Source organism: Syzygium oleosum, unplaced genomic scaffold, assembly GCF_021117445.2.
Source record: "Syzygium oleosum isolate NSW1041296 unplaced genomic scaffold, Sole_v2.1 Sole_v2.02, whole genome shotgun sequence".
NCBI classification, from domain to species: domain Eukaryota; kingdom Viridiplantae; phylum Streptophyta; class Magnoliopsida; order Myrtales; family Myrtaceae; genus Syzygium; species Syzygium oleosum.
In genome coordinates, this window is record NW_026607486.1 from 5,331,523 (window position 1) to 5,358,746 (window position 27,224).

Sequence of the window (27,224 nt, forward strand, 5' to 3'; positions counted from 1 at the left end):
GATGCATCCAAAGTACCTTTTATCAAGATCAATGTAATTGTATGTAAACCTAGAACAATCGCAAGATGAACCAACAAGTCTTTAGGACCACTTGCTAAGAATAGTGAATTACTATTCTCATAAACAACATTTAACCAGTGGGCAACCATATGCTTTAACTTGCATTAAATGCTGGGCTATTCATTGAAAATAAAAGTACATCAAACCCATATGAAGTTTTACCATGAGCAGATTGTATCCATTGGGCAATTATAGGTTCGATTAAATTTAATTTGAGATCAAGCCATTAAGGCTCTCGAATTGCATTCAAATAAGAATTAAAGTTCGTCTTATTCGACGGGAAATCGAGTCATCTAAGCCCTCAGATGGTCTTTTCATTATTAAAAAAAAATGGGTTCTTTGTTTCATTTGGAAATTAGATATTGCACCCATGTAAAAAAGTAATACAAATTTGGCACACTTTTGCTTTGTTCTTCAAATTGTAGATTTATTTTTTTGCAGCATTATTGGATGGTATAAATTTTTCATTCAACAAATATCTTTAACCAAGAAAAGAAAAGAATAAATTGAATAAAAATACATAAGTTAAAATAAATTAAACCGCTTAACAAGAAAAAAGGCAAAAGTGGAACGAATGAAATACATATGTTCTTGACAAATAAACTATTACTATTTAAATTGTAACTTATTTTGTTTAAATAATTCAACATAATACACGAAGAAGAAATTTACATTGAATAGAGAAATTCATTTAGTTTATTATTTTGATCATACCGTCAGAAATTTAATAAGTGAAAGATATAGGGTGATAAACCACCAAACTAATGTTCGATAGGGGTAATCTAATTTAGGGTGGGTCATTTCGTGGGAACCTCGGTTCCAAAAGATTGGAACAAGAACTGAACCAATTAGTTTTGGAACCACATGGTTCCTGAACTTGTTTGTTCAAAAAGTAAGAAATAAAAATAAGTGAAATATGAATGATCTGCTTTCTAACTAAACTGCGATTCGATCTTTTACTATTCGAATATTTTATTGCAAGTTCAAAATAAATATCAATGTTTATGTAATTTTAAAGTAATGGGAGTTAAATAGTCCGTCTAATATCCTCATATCTAACGAACCATGTTATGATTTAGCTATAATTTACTAAGCTTACTTTATTTCTGTAAGTGTATTTATATATTCACTGTGAACTTTCTACTGAGTTAAATCAAATTACTCGAAGAAATGTTGTATTTTTTAGCAGATTACGATTGGACGAGGCTAAATACGCTTCGGTTTCGATGGGGTATATGAAGGGCCGAATTGCACGCTACTAAATGGTTTTTGTTGTGCTCATGGGCCTCGACTAACACTAATGGGCCCAAACACCATCTCCTTGGGCCAACAATGCCATTCCTGTACATCCTTCGGTTATGAAAGGGATGGGCTCCACAAGGCCCATAAGCTCCTCTTCTTAGTCAGCTTTAGGGCCCACTGAATTTATAGCCTCGTTTTTTTTTTTTAGTTCGAATTATAGCCTCTTTGATAAGGCGATGATTTCTTTTTATAGCCTCTTCGAATTATAGCCTCTTAAAAGGCTTAGAATCTCCCTTCGGTTTTTAGGAATGTAAAAACCCTAAGGGGATATTCTAGTCCTCCCATTAGAAGAAAAATAATCTTGGAAGGGACAAGAGGTGTTAAGGTAGACCGATCGCTGGGTCATTAAATAAGGCGTTGTTCGAAAGAAAAAGATGAGAAGGGACATACATACCGGTGTAGTTACCCCTCTGGACTATACCATAAGAAGAATCGCATTCTTGACCCATATTCACTCTGTCTGCTCAGAATCTAAAGGTCCAAAATTGACGGGCCTGTAACCACAGCTCCATCGACAACGTCAAAAGTTAGGAAATCTCTCTACATAATATATCACGTGCTCGAAGCATAAACTGTCAAATATGTACCAATTACATGGCTTGAACTTGTATTTGTGTGTTTGTGTTCGTGTTCGACGAGGTGGCCAAACGGTCATGGATTTTTTTTCTTTTCTTTGTTGTTCTTTTACGGTTTCGGTTCTTATTTTTGGCTATTTCCCAAAAAGCAGAAAAGTTAAATAACCCATCGTTTGAAATAAGCTTAGGTGCATTCAATGATAGATTTGATATGATGGACTTCATCCTACTATATAGCTGTGATATTCTGACATTTGTGTGCAAGTATGGGAATATCATTAACGAATATGTTGTAGGTTGAGTATCAACAGATCCATGGTCTTTTTAGCTTTTGCTGCGACTTTTCTGGCAGCTCTTGGGAGTTCTTAATTTTGGGTCAGCTTCTGAGTGAAGAAGCGTCATGTGAAGTTGAGATTACAAACTCTAAAAAAGTAGAGTGTTTTTTTTTTTGTCGACCAAAAAAGTAGAGTTAGGGAGGGAAGCTTTTGCTATGGATGTTGAGAGATCCAATCATTGTCATACCCTATGCTGTAAGCATCTAGCCGCATCCATGTCTATATTCTCATGCATACGAAACACGAATTCAACCCAAAACGCGGGCCATGTTCATGAGCTTCTAGGTTTATTTAGGTTCCGACATAAGGTCTAGCTTTAGTATTGGGGCTTGAGAAAACCCCCATCTTAGACCAAGGGGACCACAAAAAAGACACCCCTACTTCATGTTGCTCTATGTATATATCAAGATGTAGCCCACCTTTCTACTTCTGGTTCTTTCGAACGGATAAAGGAGATATCAATAAGATCATGAAATCTGATGGATAGAAATTAAGCAGCAAATGTAAGCATGATGTCGTGCTTAACGATAATCTACGCGTGCATCGTTTAGTTAGACAATAAATTACTGCATAACAACGTTAAAGATTGTTGTTTTTGGCGAACAAGTTCGTATTCTTGACTGTGCTTCTTGCTCGCAAACTTACCAAAGGCCCGGAATGTAACATTTTGATCGATGCGATGTGCATAAAACATTATGATCCTCGCTTTCTTGTAACGCCAATCGTGCGTAGAAAAACTTGCATGGTCGACTTCATTTGAGGGATAGATTCAGAATATTTTTTTTTGTAACGGGGACGACTTTAATAATTAATTATAAGTTCAAGCAGTCAAATACAGTCCCTTTCTTTTGTACATAGAAACAAGCTTGATAATTTAAATATCGTCAAACGAGGTTAGTTTGATCATAAGTCTATCGCTTCATGGGACTCCTACTTCACGATAGGTTTGGCATGATTATGTATAAGTGATTCTAATTGCCACTTCTTATTATATGCAATATTTAGAACTTATCACTTTAAGTCAATACTTAAAGCGTACAATTAGACTTTCTAACATATATCGCCGCTTTAGCAAGTGAGTTATATAAATTTTCTCAAAGAAATTAGAGCGAGACTATTACTTAAAATTTCGTTGTTTAGGCAATTAATGTAGTTGAACGGCGTGTATGTATAAATTTGAATAAATATATAAAAAAATGAATCGAGAGTTGCCTCATAAGAGAAAATGATTACTTTTTGTGAGGAGAAAATTCGCGAGGGTAGTTAGTGGAATAACTAACTCGACGCTTTTTTAGTGAAGTATACAAGTGTTTAAGTTGTGGAAAGTAATTCTTTCTAAAATTCGCGAGACTAATTTACTATATGCTAAGTTGTGAATAGAAAGAAAATTAGTCTCATGTTTTGGCTTAGCATATAAAAGATGATTAAGCACAGTGCCTTGTAATCAGGGGTACTTGGTTGGTAAGTCGGTTACAAGACATTGTGTAAAGTACAGGTCAACTAAGAAGGAGCCGAAACTCCCCGACATCACCCTAAGCACGGGAGACCACTATATCTGCCTATCCGGTGGTAGCCAGCCGAAGCTGACGCGGAATTGACCTTCTCTACTTGGGCCCTCCCGTTTTTTTCTTCCCGGAAAAGAAAGAATATGGAGATAACTTATAGGGAGATCCCTCCACCATACCGGGGAGATTTTTCATCCCGTCTCTCCTTGAGCCTTTTAAGGACTTTGCTCAGGTCCAGATTCATCTTTTCGGGGCTCCTTTTTTCAGGTTCCGCAATAATTATATTTATCTAAACACACCTTAAAAAACCAAGAAAAGGAAAAGAAGAAAAAAAGGAGTGGGAATGAATGAATGAATGAAGGAAAGGGAAAGATTGAGAGAAAACTACACACATTTGACAAAAGGAAAATCTCTTCCGTCTCGTGCTTTCGCCCATCGCTCGCTCGCTCGCTCGCACGCACACGCACTTGGGGAGAGACCCTTTCGCTTTTGTCCTTTGATGTTGCGACTTCCTTCCCATCAAAAGGCCTTTCCTTTCGTGCTTCCACGACGCTCCCCGTTTTTATCTTCCCCTTAAACATGATCGTCGTCGTACACTCCAGTCAATGCTCTTTCTTCGATCTCTCTCTCTCTCTCTCTCTCTCTCTCACTACCCATCGTTCCTTTGTTCCCCCGTTTGCCCTTTCGGACAAAATCCCACTCCGTGTCCGCTTCCGTTCGAGCCTTTAGCCGGAGGATCTCGTGCGCTTGATGTGCGTGTGTGATCCATTCGCAATACCCACGAAGCAAATTCTCGAGCTGAGCTCGAACTCCGTGAGAGGCTCGGAGATGATGGCGTCGCTGTAGCGGTGGCAGCAGCAGCTGCTGCGAGCGAAAGCAAGCGCTTTTCTTTGTTTCGTTTTTTTTTTTTTTTTTTTTGTGCTGTTGCGCGGATAAGAAGGACGTGCTGTGATTGCACTTCGATAGAAGCGAGTCTGTGAGTCGAGTTACCCGAGTGGCTGAGCGGGGGAGTGGGATGGGTTCCGAGCAGATTAGAATTCCTCAGCAGCAGCAAGAACGGGTACGTACGTTTGAGAATTCCTCTTCTTTTTGAGAAAGTTGATGTCTTTTTCATTCGTTTGTTGTCGCGGCATTGCATTGGCTATCTGGGTCAGATCTGGGTTGGGTTTTTCTTTGGGGTGCTTGATTTTGCTCATTGTTTTACGGGTCCAAGCATGTGCAATGTTCCCTTAGATCTAGTTCTCAGACTATTGAGTAGATACTTCAGAAAAACGCTAAGAAGTGATTGAAAGATGGATTTTACAGCTGCTAGAAGTAAAGTTGAGACGAAATGTTCGCTTAGTTTTCTTTATTCGCCTGTCCTTTCTTTTTCATGAAGAAATTGCTTTGTGGGTATAACATGGGTATGCCTCTTAGTCTTGATGAAGACGTAGTATGAATCAGATATCAACTCCTGTTGTCGAATTTTATCTTCAGATCCAGTGAAATAGGCCACTTGGGTAAGAAATTGGAGTTGGGCACTGCTGTTTTTATGGAACGCAACGCACAAATAGTCGGAGTTTTTTTTTTTTATCTTATCTAATTGCAAGTTTATTGATTTTGAACTTGTGAGTATATACAGTTCCTTAGATAGCAACACCTTCACGGTCAAAGTTTATGTTGAACTTGTTCCTTTTTTGGGCAATGATCGAGTTGGGCTGTCAAAGTCAACTGATGATGTGAATTCTATGGACCCCTTAAGGAGTTAAAACATATTGTCATTCAGCTTCTATCCAGCCTCTGTTTTTTTATTTTTTATTTTATTTATAGACATGAAGGTTACTTCAAAGCATGGGTGTGGTCGGTAGAAAAGCTGCTTCTTGTTGTTATGTGAAGCTTCTTATAAAACCTTTCGTAAGAGCTGAGATTCTACGGGAGAAGTTCTGACTGCCTCTAGTTAAAATTGTGCATTATTAAGCAGCAAGAGTAGCAACATTTTTCCAATATTGGAAGGTTTTTTAATATTAATCTTGTTAATTTATGAACTTCTGATCCACTACAGGATATATCTGTACTTGATGTTTATGAATGAGGATATAGCACTAATAATGAAATTTTTAACAGAATGTGTCGTTCAAGATATTTTGGAAAGCAAATTATTTTCTAATTCCCCGCAAAGTTCATTGAGAAAATCTTCAGCGCCTGTCTCACTACAAGCTATATACATCTAGACTTGTCATAAATTTATTTGATAAATGCTTTTGCGTATCATCTTTCTAATCGTAAGGTTATCTCTGAAATCTTCATTTTATGTACCTTTTTTCTTTTGACATGTCACTTTTGACCTGGCATGGCAATAGTCATATCATTCTAGTACTGCCTGTGGCAGCAGCACCTTTTCACATGTCGAAAAAACTCTCAAGTCCATTACTGCTCATGTTCTTGAAGTATACTAACAAAAAGGTTCTTGTCAATTCGCAAGACAAACCTCGTCAGGTCTTATACTTAAAGCAGAGCCTACTTTAGTAACAGAAGGAAACTCTTTAGAGTTGGCCCTTCTTTCCTCTGCATTGCTTTCTGTTTTCTTTAATTCGGAATATATTGATGTCGAGAAATCTGAGATACTTAATTTCTGACATATTGAACAGAGAAAGAGATGGGGAGGATGCCTTGGTGCTTTTTCTTGTTTTAGTTCTCAGAAAGGTGGAAAACGTATAGTTCCTGCATCTCGTAGTCCAGAGGGAAATGCTGCAGCAAACCAGCCAAACAGACCTCAAGCCATTGGGTTGGCTAACCAAACAGCACTAGTTCCCTCTCTTCTTGCACCTCCTTCTTCACCAGCATCCTTTACAAACTCTGCTCTTCCTTCAACAGCTCAATCACCTAGTTGTTTCTTGTCTTTATCAGCCAACTCACCTGGTGGCCCTTCATCCGCAATGTTTGCCACGGGGCCCTATGCTCACGAAACACAACTTGTTTCTCCTCCAGTTTTCTCAACCTTCACAACTGAGCCATCAACTGCTCCTCTCACTCCTCCGCCAGAGTTGGCCCATTTAACCACACCCTCCTCACCGGATGTTCCTTACGCGCAGTTTCTTTCATCTTCAAGGGGCCTCAAAGGTGCCGATAGGAGCAGTTACCTTGCTGGGAATGATCTTCAGGCGAATTATCCACTTTACGCTGGAAGTCCTTCCAGTAGTCTGCGATCACCCATTTCGAGGATATCCAGTGGTGGGTTATCATCATCTTTTCTAGAAAGGGAGTTCCCTCCGCAGTGGGACCCATTGGCTTCTCCTCGAAGTGGGAAGTATCAAGGGAGTGGTTCTGACCGGTTATACGGGCATGACAATCCAAGCGCCTCTGCAGCCACTCACGATACTAATTTCTTCTGCCCAGCTACATTTGCTGAATTTTATCTTGATCGTAATCCTCCGTTCCCTCATACTGGTGGCAGATTAAGTGTTTCTAAGGATTCAGATGTCGCTTATAATGGCAGCAGTGGATACCAGAATCGGCAAAACAATAGAAGTCCCATGCAGGATGCTGACGAAATGGAAGCTTATAGAGCATCCTTTGGGTTCAGTGCAGATGAAATGATTACCACGAACCAGTATGTGGAGATTTCTGATCCAATGGACGATTCCTTCAGCATGACTCCTTTTGCCTCCAATAAATCTTCTACTGGGGAGACTCTACAGCCTGTTTTGGTAGGTGAAGAACAAAAGGCAGAGAAATCACATGTCACATTGCTAACTTCAAGAAGTCTTGGAGTTGAACGAGATCCCTTTACCAGAGATGCACGCTTTGAAGTGTCATCTTCTTGCAATAATCATACAGGTGAAGTCACTGTTCTTACGTTACAATATCCTTCATTTCTCATGCCATCTGTGTCAGCTAAAGTTCGTCCAGTAAGGCATAGTCTTAGATGGGGCTACTCTTCCATACCATTTAGTTTGGAGAATCTTAATGAATGAATGTTGCAAAGTTTTGGTTAACAAACGTAAAATTGAACTGTTTTCATTTTTCTGCGGGCCATGGGTTTACCTATACAAAAGCTTCCTTGTCATCTGTATCGAACGGATGTACTGTAAAAGTGTTCCCAACTCATCGTTCTTCCAGTAAGGCATAGTCTTAGATGGGGCTGCTCTTTCATTTGATTTGTTTGGAGAATCTTAATAAAAAAAATGTTACAAATTTTGTTAAAAAAAAGTAATATTGAGCTGTATTCATTTTTCTATGGGCCATGTGTTTACGTACCCAAATGCTTCCTTGTCATCTGTATCAGTATGGATATACTGTAAAGGTGTTACCATCTCATCTAGATTAGGTGGAAACCCAATATTCCATGATCTGGCTGCTTACACTCTGTAAGAAGGCAACAACCTGCCATTTGTTTGTAAAACACTGAAGGAATTTTTTGGTTCTGAGTCATGACATGCATTAGGTGAGCAAGGATAGTTATAAGTCATGTTGTATGGTGAACTCAACAGATTGCGAAGAAATGTTGCTTCTGGACATGAAAGCAACCGTGTCCAATTCATGATGTCCTTTTTAATGTCAGTTGAACTTGGTCAGAGTCCAACTAATTGCAAGAATCCATGTTGTATATTTAGCTTTGCCGATGGAACGATCTTCATGTAACATTAGCTCTTATGTTCTTCTTGTACCCATAGATACACCTGCAATTTTTAACGCCTTCCCCTCGTTTATCTCAGAACGGAAACAGTGGAAGCCAAGCTCGGATGCATCTGGATTGAGTACGCCCATTAACCACACAGACGATGAGAATATTCTTTGGAGGATGCGATCATCCAGAAGTTGTCGAAAGTACTATTCAGGTTTGTCTAGCTCGGATGCTGAGATCGAGTATAGGAGAGGAAGAAGCTTAAGAGAAGGAAGAAGAGATTTAGCATGGCGTCGCTGATGACTGAGCTTCAAGATATTTGCTGCTCATAGTTAACTAGTGTCAAGATTTTAGGCTTCTTTTGTCACTTGATTCTCTTTGGGATTCTTGCATTGGTAGGTGGAATGCTCCGACCTCTGTCTCTTGTGCTTGATCTTATTTCTGTGCGCGCGCTCTATATGATTCGCTAGTTTATCTTCTGTACAAGTTACATAGGGATGCATCAGATGATACATATTTTGTCAAGTTGTGATGTAAGTGCACAAAAACATGTTAATTTGCATCTCTTGGCTCAAATCTTAGTGTTAGTCTGGCCGAGAGCAAAGATCATTTGCTCTAATAACCTTCTTTTGTTTTTTTATTTGTGGCTTTCAAATCCTGTATTCAATCTCTTTTACTATATCTGGTGTTTGGCTATCTGAAAGCACTCCTCCAATGAGTACTCGTTTCTTCTGTTTCTTGGGGGCTTTGTGACAAAAAGTCCCACAATATAAGTATCGGGTATTCTTCATGATGTGCCCAATGAATATCTGCATTCTAGTTATTGATTGCTGCCTATGTTTTATCTCAACATAAAGTCCTGTTGCTTGTGTTTCTGTTCACGGGAACATGCAGACTGTCATGAAGATAAATTGGCTTGATCCTGACTCAGTCTCTGTGCCGAAACTTTTCCTGCCGATTGATTTACTGAGTTGAACCACTGGTTCTGCCTCAAATATCACTCGCATTTAACATGCTGGGCATATGCAATTATCAACTTTAGGGTCCATTTGTTTCACAAAATTTGATGCTACTACAAAACAAAGCTTTTCTTCTTTTACAAACCAACCCATCTCCAAGCATCAGAGCCTGGGTGCAGCTGCTGAGGGGCCGGGTGTACCGTTGGTGTAATGAGTGTGGTCATTGAGGTTTTCATTTCATCTTCCGCTTTCCAAATGGCTCGACCGACATGTGTGAACCATATGACATGATGGAGCTAGTTGAACTATAACAGCACACAGCACTCTCCTTGGGAAGGGGTGAGACTTGAGGATTGCAAGTGAGAAAAATTGCATTAAGCATACGAACAATACACCCAAAGAGCCAGATATGACCTTCATTCCCAAAAAGAGAAATAAAGGAAAAGAGAAATGCACCGCTCAGCCATAACGATCTTCCTATTGTTTATAAATTATACATCGTTTGACAAAATCAAATATAAGCTTTTTCTATGAAACTGCTAAGAATGGTGAGGGACCAACATGATTGAAGAAAACTAGATATAATCATCTAAATCCACACTATTGCGTGTTGCTTTGCACTTCAAACTCAGCCACGTCCAGACGGGCAGCACAGAGAAGCTTTTATGAACACTAGCGAGGGGCAAAAATTTGGTTATTGTGCCTTCCAATTAAAACACCACGATATCATCTCTTCTTCCTCCTGGCAGCTGTGCTCATCTGTAATGGAAGAAGTATACTATTACAGACACAAATGTCTGAATGCAGCGAGGTGGTGGCAGGGGAAAAAAATACTAGAGTAGCAACAATGGAGATCTCATATAAAGAAGATACATCATTGACTGAGCCATTTTCCATTAAATGATCTTCACTAAATGAATCCAGTAAGACATTTACTAGTTTCTGTACCATATCTCTTCAGATGCTAAGGAAAGAACTCATAAATGACGTAGCGTCTCCATATGTACATTGCCTAGTGAAAACACAAGGACTCGAACTGAAAGAGTATATAAAGGGAATTGTTGATCAGGTTATGGCAGAAGACACTCGAACTTAAAGGGTTGAATCACATCTCACGGGTGTGTAAACTGCGAGGGAACAGTCTAGGCAGTCAATGTAAAAATAAATGAAGGTTTAGTTTTAATCCTCCAAACAGCAAGCTTTGTAATATCAAACTTCAGAGGAATCTCATGGAAAAGGATTCTACATCTCTAATCAGCAAGAGAAGCAACATTCTAGTGGTTGACAGAAAAAGATTTACTTCCGGTTCATCTTCTTAAATAACTCCCGACAGTAGTCAAAGGTAAAGATTGGCACAGGAGTGGTCAGAGTTGTCTATAAGGTCATCTTTGGCCACCCTTTGTTTAATAATAGACCCTGAAGCTCCTCAATGTGACAGACTGAAACTGACTGAACTCTGTTTAATGTGGTCAAACTTTTAAGGTCAATCTTGTAATCATGTTCGTGAAAGATATAATACTAGCTACTCAAAAGGAATCTTCATCTGTAAAACACGTTAAGAATGACTCAAAGCATGCACTTCCAGGGCAAAATACCTGTCAATTCCATATGCACCAGTACATAACAATAACACAGTGTGGTGCAAGGTCATCATGTTGTCGGTCGTGTCATTGTAGATAAACCACGCCCCATGGGAATGACTCCGGGAAACTCTTCCTCAGATTCTCCCTCTTCTATCGGAGCTGCAAAAACGCAACATCAGTTTATCTCACAGACTAAATAAAATGCTAAAAGAAACATAGACAATTCAATGACTCTTAACCAGGCCAATGAAGTTAAGTGAACCTATGGCCGACCCAACCCCCAAAGTCTTCTTTCTCCTCAATGTCCACCAGATTAAATCCCCTCCTCCCCCCTTTCAGTCCCCAGGGAGGAAAAGAAAAAGAGGAAAAAACAGAGAGCCACAAGTGCCAGTACGGATGCTCGAGTGAGAATTACCACTGGGGCAAAAGGAAACAAAACATCCTCTTCTCTGCTAGATAAGGTTGCTCCAGAAAGTTAACTTTCATTTCGAGTCAATGAGCTATTTCATGTATTCATTTGCACAACTGAGGTCACATTTCTCGTTTTCAAGAAATCAAAGAAGCTGAAGGGTCTTGTCGAGCCTGCTCATATAATACCTAATTATATGGTATCTAAAAGTAATTGCATAATTCCACGATCTTCGATTCAACTAGGACTGTAGTTCCTGAATTTATAAGTGAATTAAGAGCGAGAAAAGGAACTTTTTCAATTGTTGACTCAAACTCACGGTCCAACCCCACTCTTATTTGGACCTGTTCACTCTGTGGTAGCTACTAACCAAGTAACTTTATATATGAATAGCATTAAAACGGCACATGAACAAAAGGATACCTCCCTAAGATCTTCACCAAGGAAATGCTAAAACAAATAAAAGGAGAGGGAACAAGACTGCTTACCGATAATTTCTTCTCCAGCCTGTGCCCCGGCAATCCCAATGCAAGAGTACAATGAACTTTCATCAATTTTCAACTGATCATACGCAAGGTATATGTCTTCTATAGTGGCAGCTTCATATAGTGAAGTAAGATCTCTGATGCATGATATGTCCTGGACCATGTGACCAAGGGAAAATATGTCAAATCACTATTTGCCTTCTTAGTTAGCTTAATGTGAATAAATCAGCACATTAATAATAATAAAAGCCAACCATTTGAAGATGTTGGACTGAAAATAATGATATAAAACGCCTTACCTTCCTTGGAACAGAAGAAGCTTGCAAGTGAGCCAACAATCCAAGCCAATAGGCATTGGACTTGATTTCCGCTTCATGTCTCATTAAAAGGGTCCGTTTTGCCTGCATCGGAAGCACAAATTGAATGAGCCAAAATGCCTTTACACTTGGACATCAATCTTACACTTTGAGAAATAACCATCTGTCTCATTGGTGTCTTCATGTACAATTACTATCTAGTGACAAATCATTTTTCTAAAACACTATGGGAATTCCCCTAGCCATCTCACCCTGTCCAACTCCCTCGGGGCAATCTTGTTGCTATGTAAACCTCTGAGTACATTCTTGCAAGCATCAACGGCTTTATGCACCTGATGTAGCGATCAGTAGTGGTTGTAAGGATACCACAATAAAGCAGCTCCAAAGCATCATATTTAGACAAATGGTTAGCTATCCCCATACCTTGGCCGGAGTTGATGTTACAGAGATAACATACCATCCAAGCTCAAGCCTATCAAACAGGTTTAATTCAAACGATACATCATATGTCAATCCAAGGGAGTCTCTGACAGTTGTGAACAGCCTGCATGAAGCAAAAGAAGCATTTTCAAATCACCCACAGATGTATTTAAAATCATCAGTGTGAAACATTGTAATCATAAACAAGAGTGACATACAAGAAATGTGAGAACATAGTCTAAAAGGATGGTTTTAACAATTACTGATGCACAAAAGTAATGCTTCCTGCCTATCACTTCATACTTAAGCCAGCCTAGCCACAGATCGTCAGAAGCAGTCACAAACAATAACTTAATGCTCCCTTACCAAAAAAAAACAATAACTTAATGCTCCAAGGTGGGCCAAATAAGCCAAAAATACCTATATTTGCATATACAGATTTCCATTAGAGATACCAATTTTTGCCTCCACAACAACAACCAAACTAAGTTCCTAAAAAAGTGAGCTTGGCTACATCCATTATATTACATCATTGGATTCAATTAACACTAGACCCTCCCTATTCTTCAAGTACTCCAATCTTTCTTCTAAAACAAGAGCAACCAAACTTGTGTTTTTTCACTGAGTGGTGCGGCTATTTTTTTTCGCCATCGTACTTGTCCAATACCAAATTCACTAAAATACCCCAGTTCTCGAAATATTTTTGAAGCGAAAAAATCTAGCATTTTTAGGTCTTTGACCATCCTTTTACTGTCATCTTCATCATAGGGTTGCATCTTGTTATCAAATCATATTTAAGCTATCTTTTCATCTGTCAAACCATGTCAAAAGAATTTCTCTCATCTTGACTTCAGTTAGAGCCAAACTATTTTTTGAATAGACTCAAAGTGGCTTGGAAAGTCTTACCTTGAATTAATTATCTCGGCCAATAGACCCATGGTGATGCCGAAGAAAAGCGGGTGACTCCTAAGTTTTCTCTGCATATCCTTAGCAACATCTTTCTCCGCAGATTCTTCCTCCGGGTGAGATTGTGCATCTGTGAAGAGCCACACCCAATTATAGTTAATGTCATTAACATGTAACAAGCTCCTCACTGAAGTTCCAAAGAAAAACATGAGAAATTCACTACTTTGTTGCAAGCAACTATAGAAGGGCAATACGGGAGTAACATTGTCAGAAAGAGAATATAATACATATCTTTAATAAATTATTCTAGAAGACTCAATAGCCAGTTATGTAATCCCCAAAATTGAGACTATTCTACAGGTAAATGCATATGAACCCACTATACTTGTGCAGCTCCTTGTGAAGCTTACACGCAAAAAAATTCCTCCGCATATTGAAAATTGGCACAATCTGTTATTTTGAATATTTCTGAAAGTGTCGTTACTTCTTTTCTTAACAAAAGGTTGGTTAGTACAGGACAGGACAACTAACATATACTTCAAATACTACAATACAATAGGAGCACAACACACGACTTTCTTCCGATAGAATATCAAATAGAACAGTGGTCAATGCATATTGAGTTACCATCTTCTTGGCTCTGCTTTTGAACAGGCATTTTGTAATGAGGATGATCCAGTAAGGTTTTATAATACAAAATATCCGATGACGCTTACTTTGGCTTCAGATGACAGGATTTGTGTTTTTACCATGTCTCCAGTCAACTCTTTGCAAATACTCGACAGTGGAGTCCAGACCTCATATAGCTGTACCACTTCCATATTCCGTAAGCTTCCAAATAAAGTTCAAGCCCGTTTTCTTTATCCTATTTGATCTAATTGATGCTAGGGACTAACACATCCATACAAATATTTATACACACAAGAACTTACCATTGCCAATTGAAATTTCAGTGATTGACTCAAAAAGGTCTTTGCCTTCGACAGTGAAACCCCAGCGATTAGGTGCTGGGCCAGCAATATATGCACATGCTCTCTCGTCAGTATCCTTCAAGAAAACCTGATAAAAGGGTGAAACATTTAGAGAATAAACTATTAGCATATTTTAGAGTAAAATACTTTAAAGGCATATCAAAATATTGCAGATCATTCAAACAAAACAACATCCCATATCCATCAATGAAATGAAAGTACATAAGCTCTGTTCCTCACTTGCTGAGACTGTAAATCAGATGGAGATGGCCGAAACAGTACAGGTTCAAATTGCTTCTCTCTTCCAGATCCCCTGGTTGATCTGACCGTTCCAAGGTAATTAAGAATACAAGACTCAATCTCTTCCTCAGAGAAGTCCCCAACAATACTAACCTGCACAAGTAATAGGAATTCCATATGAGACCTGTTCATTGCAGACCTCATACGAACAAAATTAACAGGTAAAAACTACAAACCTCCATGTTATCACCGATAAACTGATCCATGACTGCATCCCTTACAGTTTCCAAGGTCAAATTTTGTAATGACATGGGTGTTGGCTCAACAAATCGCTCATCTCCATTCAGCATGGCCAGCATTAGTTTGTGAGCAGTTGAGCGCTCTAAACTTTTAGGGATAGACCGATAATAGGATAGATATAATTGTCTGGCTCTATCAAATGCATCATCCAGCCATACACTGTGCTGCAATTCAGCAACCACAATTACAACTGTGAATAGAAGAAAACAACATCACATGGTAACTACACATTGTAAGTCATATCAATTATAGCAGCAGCCAGCATGTGCAGATATTCACTCACTTTTGCACTATGTCTAAGATATCGAAGAAAGAACCAACAACTTTGCATGACACAATAAAAAAAGGCCACGACTACATTACCTCAAGTACCATGTGAAGCAACTGGAAAGCACCATGCATGCCGTTATCTCTGAGAGTAAAACGGAACTCCATTGAGATAAATTCCTCCGTCGACTCCAAGGAGCAATTTATCAAGTGATTCACACAGAAAAGCTCCACCTGAAGTAAGAATATTAAATTAGGCAGAGCTAGAGGATAATTAATGGTCTACAAGGATTTAAGCCCAAATAGATTTTTCAGGATAGAAATAACTGGATTTCCATTTGTAAATGATGAAAGAGTATATTCTCCACCTGATGTTTAAACCCTTAGCATAATCATCTCCAGTGGAACATATCAAAGTTCCTGCCATCTCTTCTCAAAAAGTCCTATAACTAGTACACCATATTAGACTGCTCTTTCTTATTTTTCTCTTCTTTGAAATTAAGATGACAATATTTCTTTGATAAGTTTCACTTCTAACTCCTTGTATGGGGCTCTGAATAGAATTCTGTACTTAAAATGCAAGTTCATTTATCAAAACAACACATTATGCATCATATGAAGTACTCTTCTTGCTCCATTTTTTGTCCACACAGCTAAGTCAGGATGTTTTGCAATAAGTATCCAATCATCTCTCTAAATGAGGAAATGAAAACTTGAAGTCCTTAACCTGTATAAATGATTATAGCAGAATACTAACATGTTCCTAAATTTGTGTGCATGCATGAAAGAACATTTCAAATTAGTTGCAATAAAAGGTAATTACAGGTCGGACGACAAAAGAATAGGTCAAAAGGCTAATTCAAGCAGCAAGTGCAACATATTTTCAAGAAATGAGCAAAACCTGCTGTGGAGCATTGTAAATGAAAAAATAAGCAATATTTAGTCTCTTGCATTGTAATAAATCTTCAAGCAAGAAAAATGAAAAATCCACAAGTCGCAGCTGGATCAAAAACAGCTTCTTTAGAATGATTAAATTTGCTCATTAATTTGAAGTTTTTGCAGGTGCAAGTACAACCAAACTTTTTATCGAGATATATCCGAAATATGGAGTCAATAGACATACTGAACATGTATGCCAAAGAGAAGGTATCAATCATTTCCCAAGCGCTTTACAACCAGTCAATTTCATTCAAGGATTGGAGTAAACTCAACACAACCTACGTCTTCACCAACCACCTCACAGAACTGCCAGTGGTTGAGGAAGGGTTGCTGTATTTAACACGCACCTGCTCCCTCGAAAAGTTACTGACACGACCTCCCTCGCTCAGAGTCCGCACACCCACAATGACTGCTCCTCTTGAATCAGAACTTTCAACCGCTCTTCCACCACCAACAATGAGTCGCATCACACCTCCTCGGGATTCACTTTGTGAAATCTGTATCCAAGTGAGGAAGTGAGTACAACACGCAAAGCCACCAGGATTGTGTTCCCCAAAGGTGATATTTGATCTTATCATAAATATTAGAAAGATTTCAGAATTATGAATGAAAAGTCAAGGAGGTATGGTTATATGTAGAAGGAAAACTCCAAGCGTTCTACCACAAGTCTAATTATGTGCACCACTGGTCTTTTATCATGTCTTTCAACCATTACAAGAGGTAGTAGAAGACGATGAACAAAGAAAATTTGGTTTCGAAGTTAGAAATAATAAAACAAATATACAAATGCCACATTTTTCAAGAATCCATGGGACTGAGGAAAAATAACCACGATAACCCAAGGAACCAAGTTTACCTTGTAATTTATACGAATACCATTTGAAAGACGGCACTGGGTGATCCCAGTTTCTTTGTCATGAATTTTCAAAATGCCTGCAAGTGGAGTTAAAGGAACAAAGGATGGCATTCTCTGCACCTTCAACTCCTGCAACTGGGATGAAGAAATCAATTCTTTTGGTACTTCAAGCTGCAGAAATAAAGATCAAGTCAGGGATATAATACCTTGTAAATCAACAAAAATTTGAAAGGCAAAAAGAAGAAAAGTTCTCTGATAATAGATACCTCTGGTTCAGGCTCAATAGGTTGCTCCAGACCAGTTTTCATAGCATCAATAATCTCACTTGGTGATATTCTGAATTCTGTTTCACCAACTCCGTCTATGTGCACTTTCTTGGGGACACATGCAACAATTGCCGCAGGGTTAGGTGTAGTAGGCTTTCCAAAATCAGCAATATACTCTAGCACCTTTGCACCCACAGCATTGACCTACATCTCACAATTTTCACGAAAGAAAAATATTAAAGAAAATGAGAAATTAATGTAGATTAACATTTCTTTATAATACAAATTATATCAAAATATCAAAAAAGTAAAGTACTTAGGATGAGCAGGAGGTAATTTTAATCAACATGAATAAGTGTAGTGAACTGTCAGTCTACATATCATTCAAATCAGATGAGCCATTCAAGCAGAAAAAGGCCCACTATTGATAGTGTTGAAGTATTATCCCACATCGATTGACAACGGGTCCTCAATGCTCTTTATATTCATGTGGTCTCCTCCACCTATCAGCTTAAGCTTTTGGGTTAGACTTTCTAACATGGTATCAAAGCCAAGTGTTATCCCTTTCGCGAATGTGCATGGTCAAAAATTCCATGTGAACGTGCGTAGTCAAAATTTCACGTGCCGCTCACAATCAGGCTTACACGTGAGTGGGGGTGTTGAAGTAATTATCCCATATCGATTGACAACAGGTCATAAATGCTCTCTATATTCATGTGGTCTCCTCCTCCACCTATCAGCTTAAGCTTTTTTGTTAGACTTTCTAACAGATAGAAAGCCAGTGTATCGTCAATTGTGCATGTCTTGCGGAGAAAAGGAGAACAATTTTTCTGCCCATAAAAGCACCCAGCAGATTAGCTTATAAGATAAGCATTATCAGTCCACCACTTCCAATGTTTAACGTGAACAAAGTGTAAACATCAACATGATCCCACAAAAATGTATTGCCTTAAAGTGGCTGGTAAAAGAATCTCCTTTTGTGTATCCAACAACACTGTTTGATGCCCTTGGAGAAGGGAGACCGTAAACTATCATAAGTTCCAAAATCCTCACTTCCCCAAAAAAATTTCAGACCAACTTCCCTACTAGTAGATAAAAAATTCACATCTTTAGGCATGAGAATAGTAGTTGATATTACAGATAGATCTGAAAGAAATTACCTCTTCAAGCGTAACTGTTCCAGCAACAGCAACCAGACTCTCATGCCCTTGCCTCTGATCCATTACAGTATGGCCCAATGCATCACTCTCCATGATAAAATCCAAATTGTCAACTGATGACACATTATCAATCATTGCTGCCAGCTGTTCACTATCTTTCAATAGCGCATCCATATATCGGGTTAGTTCACCTTTTGTGACACCAAATTCCTTCAACCGTCGAACCTAAACCCAAAAAGTTATATCACATACTACACCCAGGAAAGGCAAAGGAGAGAAATGCAGTAAAACATTGCCGTGATCAAAAGGAGTTACAATCATCGCCATCTAGAGAGTATAAAAGTTTCTCTTTACAAAAAGCTTTGGAGAAATACACAGCAAAAGAGATGACCAAAAGAAGACTCATGTAAAAGCATTAGAATGTCAAATCATGTCATCAAACCAAAAGAATGGTAATTTCTATTCTTAATTCCTAGAATCCCCAGTCAATGCCACTAGCAAATAGATTGAGAATGACATAATAACAAACCTCTTGAACAGCAACTCTAATGGCACTCTGCCAATTTTTGGGTTCTGCAGTCACAGTAAGAGTAGTGACTGTGCATCCTTCTCTCCCAGAATCACTGTGATCCAGTTCAACTGAGGTGAAGGGTGGATTAGAACTCTGAAGAAAAATAGAAGTGTCAGTTAAAGACTTTTCAGTGCATAAAGTTTCTAGAAACATGCCGCAGGTATACATAGTGTAACTATTACAAGATCTACCATCAAGTGCTCTAATTTAGGAAGCTAGGAGGAAAAAAATTGTAAAATAAAAGGAAAAGAACGTCCGTGGGCAAAACAGCGTTAATCAAAAGGCTGCACACTGACCTTAAGAATGCCAACTGTTCGGTGAAAAGCAAAACATCAAAACAAATACATTTGGTGACAACAAAACATCACCAGATATAGGTCCTCAATCCAGTTAAGGATTCAATAGATTTTTTGTCATAAAACTCAGAGATCCTCTACTTGATAAAAGGAAGGAAAGAGCAAAAGCTAAACTGAAGGGGATATATAACTCTATACTAAACTCAAATGGCAAATGATACAAGGGAAGAAAACAACCTTGTATCTAGTATTAATCCGAAAATGCAGAGCAGATAGGAATATCCTTTTCATCAAAACATTTCGCAAGTCGCCGTATGTCTGAACTTTGCTCACAGGAATCTGCAGTAAAATCATTAACAAAAGTGCTTAAAATAGGTAACCAAGTCCATCTTCCAAACCCAATAACTGTGATGGACACAGTAAGAGTGAAGTCAATCGAGAAATCGATCTAGATGAGACAAAGATATTATCTTTGCAATACATCAATTCTAGAGTGAATGTATTGTTCCATAACCAACACCGCAATTCGTCCATCTCCTCTAGTTAAGTAACTAGAACTCCTAAAATTTGACACAGGGAGTGACTCCTTACGTCATCTTTCATCAACAATCAATGTCAGTACACTCAATAGGACAGCATTCTCCCTTCATCAGAAAAATTTAGGAGCTACCACTGACAAAATAAAATTGACGACTGAATTCATGCGCACCCAGCGGGCCCAAGACATCCCATCAGATTTTACCAAAAATGAATCAAATCTAGCGACAGAGAGAATGTGATTTGTTGAGAAATAGGAGATTTCGTTCAAATTATGGTGGATGCAAGATGATTAGGACCAGCTGCATGATGGAATTCCAAACCTTACAGAACATGTTAATTGAAAAATTTTGGAGCAGCTCGTGTTGGAATATCTGCGGAGCCTTCATATCAGTAAGGTTTCCCGGAAGTGACCAATCGTGCTCCACAGGAGGACGAATCGCATGCCTTTCCTTTTTAGTGACCTTAGCCTGATCTAAAGTACTCGGTTTATCATGAGATGAACTTCCAGAGAGACCAACTGGGAGCTTCGGTACAAGAAAACTAGCCATTGCACCAAACGCACTTGGTGTTGGTGCAGGTGGTGTCTCACTTTCCAGAGCTGTTTGTCCAAAGACGGCCTATATTGAAGCAACTAATACAAGTTAGCAGATCTAACATAGGACTAATGCTCAATTTTCCACTAAAAGGTAACAATCATCACAGTCAAGTGGGTGAAAAGCCTGACAGAGAATTGCCATTGTGATATATGCACGGCTTTTAGAGGGGAAGTACCAAAATGAAAGATCTCCATGCAAAGAAAGGAACGGATACAACAATAATGCCAACAGGAAAGGATAAATTAATAGCATGTTGGGTATATCTGAAGCATACTTCTATCTGCGATACTGTCTTTGAGATGTTATCAATATCACCAACAATGTATAGGGTTGCATTCGCGGGGAAGTACCACCGTTCATGGAACTTCCTAATTTTATCGGCATCCCATTTCTTAATCTGCTCTTCCAATCCAATTGGAAACCTTTGGCTCAGCTTGTTCTCGGAATGAAGATATTGTAACAACTGTAATCAAATGAACAAAGAAAATATCAAGGGGGAAAGAGAGATTCCTCATAAGTTCTGAACATCTTTGATGAAGTTGACATACCTGACAATCAACACGATACTCTATCGTATTCATCATCTGTAACTCCGAAAGGATAGCACGACGCTCTTTCTCGACCCTTGAAGAAAGGAATTTAGGGTGGAAAGCTATCTGTATGCATATAGAGGTTGACCGAAGATGAGAAAAAAGTCTCAACTGACATCAGTATATACTTATCATTCTCGACTAGGATGGGATAATAAACTAGATTGCTCATGCATTCTTTCTCTACCTTTATTACCTTTTCTCTTTCCTACTTAGGAAGAGTAGAGGTTGGAGAGGATAAAAGATGTCATGCTAACATCACAAAGATATTAAGTAACAGAAAACAGGTTTGCTAGAGAGATGCAGATCGGTGGAGATGTCAAATAAAGCACACACTAATTTCCACACCTCATTCAAAGCATCCAGTACAGATGGAAGCAAATCTTCACCAGAGTCCTGGAAAAGAAAAGCCATTGGCACTTAGTATATGCAGAAAAGCTCGACAGCAAATAGTACCAAATAATATGTTGCAAGCAACAAATAAGGAAACATAATCTTATTAGGACGATGACACAAATCGAACATGAAGAGCACAATCTGAAAGATCATAGCCAAGCTCAGTAAAGTTTTCTTTACGTAATTTGGACGAAAACAGGTATGCCAACAACAAAGAGAAGATATTGACATATGCAAGAAAAGTGAACTCATAAGCACAAGTGTTAGCACATGCATCAAAAGAGTGGATAACAGAATCACAGTATTAGTGAGAAATAACATTTCAGAAATATGGAAACTTCTATTCAAAAGGCAAGCATAGAAATGAGAACCCACAAAGTTGAACTACTGGAGCATATATACATAGATCATATTAACAGGCATAGACACGAACAACAAACCTTTGCACTAGTTGGTGAATGGATGTGAAACACTGTATGATGAAAATCAGTATAAGCATTGGATCGAGCCCCTGTCCCAAGGAGTTTTTCACGCTTCTTACTTCCGAGAAATGCAACATGTTCAATCATGTGTGCAATTCCTTGTTCATCATCTTCCTCATCAATGGATCCAGCATGAACTTCCATGTGTGCTTCAAACCTAAAATACCGAAACATTTTGCTTACATAGATGTAACATGCAGATCTCTGACATCACAGATGTCACAATGGATGTAATACAGGCAAAGACCTCTTGATTATCATATATCCAAGTTATGATACCACAATGAACGATTGTGAATAGGTGAAGAATTCTAGGACTTGAATCGAATGAACAATCAGATGCATAAGCATTGCGATAGTAGAGGAACTATACCTATTCAGAGGAACTTTATTTGGTAAAATAAGATAGCGGAGGCCATTTTTCAATTGTCCTCGGTACAACTTTGGGTGAGGCGGAAGTTTGGAACCCAAAAATGGCTCTAACTCTGTTCTTTCACTTTCAAAATTTAGCAAATCGAAATCTTGTTTCTCGAGTATACCATCTGGCCATGCTGTACTAGCAGCATGCGGCTCCTCCGGACCCACAGTTGCACATGGAACACGAACATGCTTTACAGGGTAACCATATGAAACATGATCAGTATGCAAGAACCTTTGATAAAAAGAAGTGCAAGAGAACATCACAAGTGAACTTATTTTAAAAAAATCACTGAAAATTAAAAAAACAAGCTTAAGCAATCAGCCAAATATTCTGTGCACTCAAGTTAAATACACAGCTCAAAATATCAAAATGACTTAATGATATGACCATCCTCCATGCTAGACCCTTCAGGAATTACTTCCACAAAGATCACCAGTTTCACTCTATCTAGCGTGCATTCAAAATGGACTTTTGAGGGAAACCATGAACATATGGCCCCTGGCTAACTCTGGCTACTTCGATATCCTGCTGAATATCAAAAGAACCGCAGAAAATAATAAAGGTGACAACGTACAAAAATATGAAGTAACAAAGACAGAATCATACATCAAAAGCATACTGAATGGAGCCAGATTTGCATATACAATCACATCACAAATCGAGCCTGCACACTGATCCCAAAATTGCTACAACACTTGCCACCAAAGTTACTATGACTAGCTTAAGGGTAGGCATAACGAGTTTCTTACAAAAACCTGAAAAAGAATTAACTGCTAGACGTAAATATATTCATTAAATCATTTGCACAGTTATTAGGCTCACCGTGTATAATGGCTAAGGATGCTCAAAAAGTACAGTCAGCTATCTGCTGATAAAGTAAGTACCACAACATATTGGATAAGCACATTAAGCTGAGAACTTCAGAATTTCTCAAACAGAACTCATTTTGCAAAGACCACCAAAAAGGCCGCATCTCTCAGCTAAGTTTGAACTGCTTAACATGCAAGGCTATAATCGCGATGTTAAGGTCAATGCAACGAGACAGAGATCAGTCATAGTGGAGCCTACATAACTAGAACCTCAAGTATATTCAGCAAGATCCTCACTATTTGGTAACCAATCAATAGATTTATGGTAGGTATAAGCACCTGTGTGCGCATGAATGGTACAATCAATATATTCACAAAGGAAGCAAATGCAGGATACTCAAGCTCTAAATAGTAACAGCAACTTACTGAGGCACTGTTGAGGGATAGTTTGGACAAGTGAAAAGCAGATTTGTCTGTGAATGCTCTTGCTATAGATCCTCGGCTATTTAGGCGACCTTTCCGCTGTCTAAGAGAACATGAAACACAATTGTGCAGTTGGGTAGAATGTAGATTGGTGACTTGTCTACTAAACACGGAAGACCTCCTTCTCCAATTATCATTCTTTCTTTGATAAGTTGAACATCTATGTACAACATCAAATGGCCATCTATATCCAAAACAACCACAAATGAAGAATAAATGGGTCAAGTTGGGAAGTACGGGATGTCCACACGAAAAAAGCTGCATCTCACAAAACAAACAAACATACAGGAAAGAAAACTTGACATGGCTATATGTACAATAAGAATCAAGAATGTGCACACAAGATCGAGGAAAACAACCATTTTCATTATCTTCTGCGCCAGATTTCTAAGGTCATTCATGTTCGTCGATTCTTCTGCTATAAACTTCATAACGAGTAGATTCTCAAAGTATCATCCCACAATAAGACTAAGCCAGGCAATCATTTATTAACTCCAAATATTCGATCATCCAAAGTGGTGCAATTTCAATCTCAGCATCACGTCTTATCTCTTCCTTTACTATATCTAATAACTGACAACTTTCCGCTTCCCAAACACGGTGCATCATAAACGTATATACATAACAAGAGAATACGGGAAAAGAAAAGGAACAATCATAAGCAGAGAAAAAGGAAAACATCATAGGACTTACAGGGTGGACAAAGATATGTGGAAACAGAAAATTAACAGAAAATACAAGAAACACCAAAACACACTGCGAAACTCGATCCTACTTCCAGGGTCGACCTATGTCTCACTTATGAGCGTATGAACAAGACTTTCCAAAGTGGCGATAGCATTATTGTCGTATACGATGAGTATACGGCGAGCGCATGGACGAATTCATCCGGTATCAACGTTTCAGTCATCGGCTTGCAGCATCTTTCAGCTCAATTCAGCTAGCAAAGCAATACACATACCGACTGGCTAAAAAATAATCAGCGAATGGATTAAAGAACAGATCACTCCAGCTTCACACTTGGCAATTCCAGTTTCGGCATCGACGAGTAACTCTCGAAGCAAAACCAAGGCATTCGAATTCGACAATCAAAACAAAAGGGGTTGAGAACGGGCACCTCTTGGGCGCATAGATGGATTGGCAGCGCGTATTCAGCCGGGTCAAAGAGGCGGAAGCGGCCAGACGGGACGGCGACGGGTGGAGCCCCGATACCGAGAATCTGTCGTCCCTGGAAGGACGAATCTGGGGGAGGCTAGGGACGACGGAGGTCGAGGCGGCCATTGCCCGTTGCGATTGCGAGCTCGGCTCCAATGGTCCTTGCCTTCGTCTGGTTTTGGTTGGTTATGCTCTCCTTTGTGAAGGGGAAAGCCTTTGGAGCCAAAGGCAAAGCCTTTCTGATATTTATTTTTTTTTTTGGCCGGATAATTTTTTTCGCTCCTGCCCGTTGAAGATTTGTGAGTTTTTTGTTTTTAACATAGGATGGGCTCGCATCCAACGCTTGATGGGATAACCACACAAATAGTTTTTGAATTTTAATCAGATATACAATATAGTTTTAAAACTTTTGTTCAATATGTAATGTCATTCCTGAATTTTTAATTTATTTAATGTGGTCCATAAACTATTAATGCATATTTAAATTAGTCCATAAATTATATGAAAATGTTAAACAAGACAACATTTAACATTTCATATGGTCTAGGAATTAAATTGAACATATATCAAAAGATCATCAACCACATTTAACAAATTGAAAGTTTAAAAACAACATTGCACATTGAAATAAAGTTCAAGAATCACATTGAACAAATTAAAAATTTATATATCAAGTTGCACCTTATGCTAAAGTTCATGGATCGTTTTATCTAATTTTCCCAAACGAGATTGACCGTATGGTACTTGAGAGACCCCGTCCTTTTATAATATTTCATTTCAATAATATTTCATTGTTAATTTGAAATGAGATTCAATGAATCTAAGCATGGACAATTGTAATATTTTACTTTCCAGTTCGACGACGGTAGCTCCTGGTTATCATAGCCTCACTTAATAAAAGAATACACTTTTGATTTTTTCCTTAATAAAATTTTCAACAAATGAATTTTAATTTTTTTTTCTTAATTCGAAATTTTCACAATATACCAATATTGACACATATATTACATATTCAAAATTTGTATGATAATCCAAATTTTGGCTGAAAAACACAAAGATTCCGTGTATTTCACAGAAAAATATTTTTTCAGCTTTTGGATTTTAAATGTTTTCCTACCGAAGTATAAATTTAGGAAAACAATTTCTTCTTTAAAAAATCGAAAATCTTTTTTCAAAATATAACTAGGTATCAACGCTTGTACCGAAAACTTTGCACTTAGGCACAAGAACCTAACGCTCGTCCCTGGACGCTTAATAGTGGGGTTGGATCCTCGACACCCAGGCCTGGGTTCATCAAGGCAGGACTAGGACCCCGACGTCCCGGCCAGGATCCATTTAGGTCGAGCCCAAGACCTCGGCCGCCGCACCGAGTTTGAGACTCCAATGCCCATACCAGGTTTCTTAGCTTCCAATACACAAGTCACTAGCCCCAAATAGTACCGAACAACGGAAAATATTTTCTAGTTCACTTTCAAGTAACACCGAAATATATTACCATTAGTCTGGAATATAATTTCCTGAAAAACATTTTTCAATAATATTTTTCGTGAAACAAAAGGAGCTCAAATCCTATTTCAAACAAGACATGCTCTACTATAATCCCACATGCACAAACAAGAATACATGGTAGTTGATAATCTTAAGCAAGTCTTTCAATAACTACCGTGGCCTTTTTGACGATGTCCGTAAATGAAGAGTAGTGTATTTGCTTGATTATCCATCTGTGTCGCTATCATAATATCTAGAAATAATGATAATTTTTCAATAGAAATGAATGGAGAGTTGAAACATGTTAAGTTGTACCGATTTTGAACTCGTCGAATTCGATATTGTCAACAAATTTTAATAGGGGGAAATTGCAAACCTTACTTCTTTTTAGCGTTTAGAGAGACCTTGCTTCCGTTTAGGTTTAGGTAGCCTCTGGGAAGTAACATATCACGCACGTAGATCAATAACATGTCTTAGCTGACACAACGACTCCCGTACCCAGATACACTGTATCTGGAAACTTGGAAATTTGATATCTTTTCGTCAGAGAATTTTTTTACTAAGAGTATGCACGACAACAATACAGTGCTCGAGAGCTGATTCTACTAAAAAATAATTATTTTTTATTCTGTAACAGAAAATTAATTCTGAGCATTTAAAAGCGTTTAGTAACGGTCCAAAATTTTCATTCCTAGAATAAAAAAAGAATAGAAATGCGTTTGATAATGGCACAAAATTTCTTTTTATTAATAATATTTTTAAATATTTTAGTATTTCTTTCTTTCTTTTTTTCTTCTCCTCCTTCTTGGCCATGGCCTGGTCGTCGATCAACTACAGGCCGGCAACCGGCCACAGGCCAAAGCCAACGACCGGGCATGGCCGGCAAGGGTGAGGGCGAGGGCTGGACCCGACCCTCGCCGGCCTTTTCCAAACCTCGCC

At 38.5% G+C, this 27,224-nt stretch overlaps 2 protein-coding genes across 3 annotated transcripts; one reads left to right on the forward strand and one right to left on the reverse strand.

The window, feature by feature from the left end:
- The first annotated feature begins 4,292 nt into the window (after positions 1 to 4,292).
- LOC115665672 (uncharacterized protein At1g76660) lies at positions 4,293 to 9,059 on the forward strand. Its single transcript, XM_030587524.2, has 3 exons — positions 4,293 to 4,837; positions 6,405 to 7,593; positions 8,472 to 9,059. Exons 1-3 carry the CDS (start codon positions 4,793 to 4,795, stop codon positions 8,678 to 8,680), a joined length of 1,443 nt encoding a protein of 480 aa, XP_030443384.1. The 5' UTR covers positions 4,293 to 4,792; the 3' UTR covers positions 8,681 to 9,059.
- Positions 9,060 to 9,692: 633 nt separating this feature from the next.
- On the reverse strand, positions 9,693 to 25,031 carry LOC115665637 (stromal processing peptidase, chloroplastic). 2 transcript variants are annotated; one of them, XM_030587488.2, is made up of 25 exons: positions 24,760 to 25,031; positions 23,586 to 23,826; positions 22,303 to 22,538; positions 21,888 to 22,086; positions 21,400 to 21,447; positions 21,010 to 21,117; positions 20,736 to 20,924; positions 20,186 to 20,482; positions 19,563 to 19,664; positions 18,988 to 19,122; positions 18,459 to 18,683; positions 17,299 to 17,502; positions 17,033 to 17,203; positions 16,524 to 16,673; positions 15,334 to 15,471; positions 14,907 to 15,134; positions 14,671 to 14,823; positions 14,392 to 14,518; positions 13,460 to 13,589; positions 12,557 to 12,677; positions 12,385 to 12,465; positions 12,116 to 12,217; positions 11,820 to 11,970; positions 10,935 to 11,081; positions 9,693 to 10,098 (listed from the first exon to the last, which is right to left on the reverse strand). In XM_030587488.2, the coding sequence occupies exons 1-24, from the start codon at positions 24,921 to 24,923 to the stop codon at positions 10,990 to 10,992; spliced, it is 3,792 nt and encodes a 1,263-aa protein (XP_030443348.2). In that variant the 5' UTR covers positions 24,924 to 25,031; the 3' UTR covers positions 9,693 to 10,098; positions 10,935 to 10,989. The 2 variants fall into 2 exon arrangements, with proteins under 2 accessions (XP_030443348.2, XP_056162823.1); XM_056306848.1 differs by lacking the exon at positions 20,186 to 20,482 and having other exon boundaries at positions 24,760 to 25,030.
- Positions 25,032 to 27,224: the final 2,193 nt, after the last annotated feature.

Coding starts and splice junctions, on each gene's coding strand:
- LOC115665672 (XM_030587524.2), top strand. CDS start 4,793: ATGGGTTCCGAGCAGATTAGAATTCCTCAGCAGCAGCAAGAACGG. Junction 4,838..6,404: donor CTCAGCAGCAGCAAGAACGG/GTACGTACGTTT, acceptor CATATTGAACAG/AGAAAGAGATGGGGAGGATG. Junction 7,594..8,471: donor TTCTTGCAATAATCATACAG/GTGAAGTCACTG, acceptor CGTTTATCTCAG/AACGGAAACAGTGGAAGCCA.
- LOC115665637 (XM_030587488.2), bottom strand. CDS start 24,923: ATGGCCGCCTCGACCTCCGTCGTCCCTAGCCTCCCCCAGATTCGTCCT. Junction 21,448..21,887: donor ATTCACCAACTAGTGCAAAG/GTTTGTTGTTCG, acceptor TTTCTTTTCCAG/GACTCTGGTGAAGATTTGCT. Junction 17,503..18,458: donor GAACAGTTACGCTTGAAGAG/GTAATTTCTTTC, acceptor TGTGAGATGTAG/GTCAATGCTGTGGGTGCAAA.